Source organism: Monopterus albus, unplaced genomic scaffold, assembly GCF_001952655.1.
Source record: "Monopterus albus unplaced genomic scaffold, M_albus_1.0 scaffold188.1, whole genome shotgun sequence".
Taxonomy (NCBI): Eukaryota; Metazoa; Chordata; class Actinopteri; order Synbranchiformes; family Synbranchidae; genus Monopterus; species Monopterus albus.
This window is the reverse complement of record NW_018128068.1, coordinates 121,992-123,714: the sequence shown is the minus strand read 5'-3', so window position 1 is coordinate 123,714 and position 1,723 is coordinate 121,992. Positions and strand designations below refer to the sequence as shown.

The 1,723-nt window shown below is 43.7% G+C and overlaps 1 protein-coding gene across 2 annotated transcripts in view; it reads left to right on the top strand.

Moving 5' to 3' along the window:
• The window catches only part of esrrgb (estrogen-related receptor gamma b), a 35,773-nt gene extending 34,360 nt beyond the window's left edge, over positions 1-1,413 (top strand). For both annotated transcript variants that reach the window (XM_020617306.1, XM_020617307.1), the window contains exon 7: positions 189-1,413. In XM_020617306.1, coding sequence (XP_020472962.1) covers positions 189-433 — 245 coding nt within the window. In that variant the 3' untranslated portion in view covers positions 434-1,413. The remainder of the gene's footprint in view (positions 1-188) is intronic.
• The last annotated feature ends 310 nt before the right edge of the window (positions 1,414-1,723 follow it).

The window sequence follows — 1,723 nt, the reverse complement described above, 5'->3', positions numbered from 1 at the left end:
CGTGACCCAGGACCTGTTTGCCTTGGGAGACCCTACCAGGGACATATAGCCCCCGACAACATAGGATCACTCGGGTACTCAAACCCCTCCACCACAATAAGGTGGCGGTTAACTTTAAAATATGAATAATAAACATCTTTCCTGTATTTATTTTCCTCCTTTTGTCCCTACCACCCTTCCTACTCCAGACTCCATGCACATAGAGAACATTGAGGCTGTCCAAAGGCTCCAGGATTCTCTCCACGAGGCTCTACAGGACTTTGAGGGCTCCCAGCACCCGGAGGACCCTCGGCGGGCAGGCAAGCTGCTAATGACCCTCCCTCTGCTCCGTCAGACCGCCACCAAGGCTGTTCAGCACTTCTACAGCATCAAAATGCAGGGCAAAGTCCCCATGCACAAACTATTCCTCGAGATGCTGGAGGCCAAAGCTTGACACACCCGGGCCAGATGTTTGACAGACAGCTGCATCACCCAATGCAGGGCGAGAGACAGCTCATAAAAAAATCAAGGCAATGTGCCAAGTTTGGACTACTGAGTCATTTTAACACTTTTAAATGGTAATAAACATAAAATGAAAAGGGTTTTAAAAGGGTGACTATCCACCTGACTGGTGTGGGATCATGATGATGTATATAAAGATGCTGTGTACAGAAATCAGGCAATCAAGGTCTTATAACCAGTGACCCATTGCTCTGTATCACCTGAAGCTTCTGTAAATTTGTTTCTTATCTTATTTTCATCTCAAAATGGACGTGAGTCATTATGAATGTCCTAAAGAACTGTACGGCCATGTAGCCAAATTTTGTTTTTGTTTCTTTTTTCATATTTTTTAATCTCAGTTGTTAAAGCAATAGTCTCTAACTGGTCTACATATAGTACGTGTAATGTATGTTGTGTGAAATTGCACTGGGTGGGAACGGGGGCGTTGTTAGACATATTCTTATATTCGACATCAAAGAAAGTGGTACTCACTACGGGTATGTGAGCTCCTCGATTTCCTCGTAATATGTTTACCTCGTAGTAGCTTCATCGACTCAGTGCTTACAGAAGGACAGCGGTTGGCTCATCGTTGCAGTTCACAAAGAGTTTGCACTAAGCATCTATGAAGAATTTGGCAATAATGGGTGTTGTTTGGTAGCATCTGGGTGTCATTTAGTGGTTTTTGCTTACAGAGACTAAACCCCCTCCTCCCTCCACACATCCTTCTGTATTCAGTGTCACACAAATACTGGCAACTAAATATACTGTGAAACATACACATGATGTGCTACTGTATATTCTGTGCTGAGAAGTTTTAATCTTAATTGTAAGGCTTGTCAAAAAAACTTTATTTTATGTAAACAGAGATTAAAGGACACAATAACTGTCAGGTTTGCTCGGCTGCTCTGGCCTCCCTCACCTTTCCTACTGTCTCTTGCCCATTTACACTAATCACGTTCACCTGTTCCTCACTCCTTTATCACCAGCTGCACTTGATTAGGTTGCTCACTATATTACCCGGTTTCACTCCTCAGTCACTTGCCAGTTTGTTCTAGTCTCTAGGCCATTTTTTCTCCATGCTGTCTCGTTTTTTTTTTGTTGTATATTATTATTCCCTAGCCAGCTACTGTTTTGTGTTCTCCCCATGGACTGTTCCTCCGGACTGTGGCTCCACTCTCTCCTCCCAGGCAGGTCAATGCTCAGTCACCTATCTGTTCTACTATTGTCATCATCTCTCTGTCTC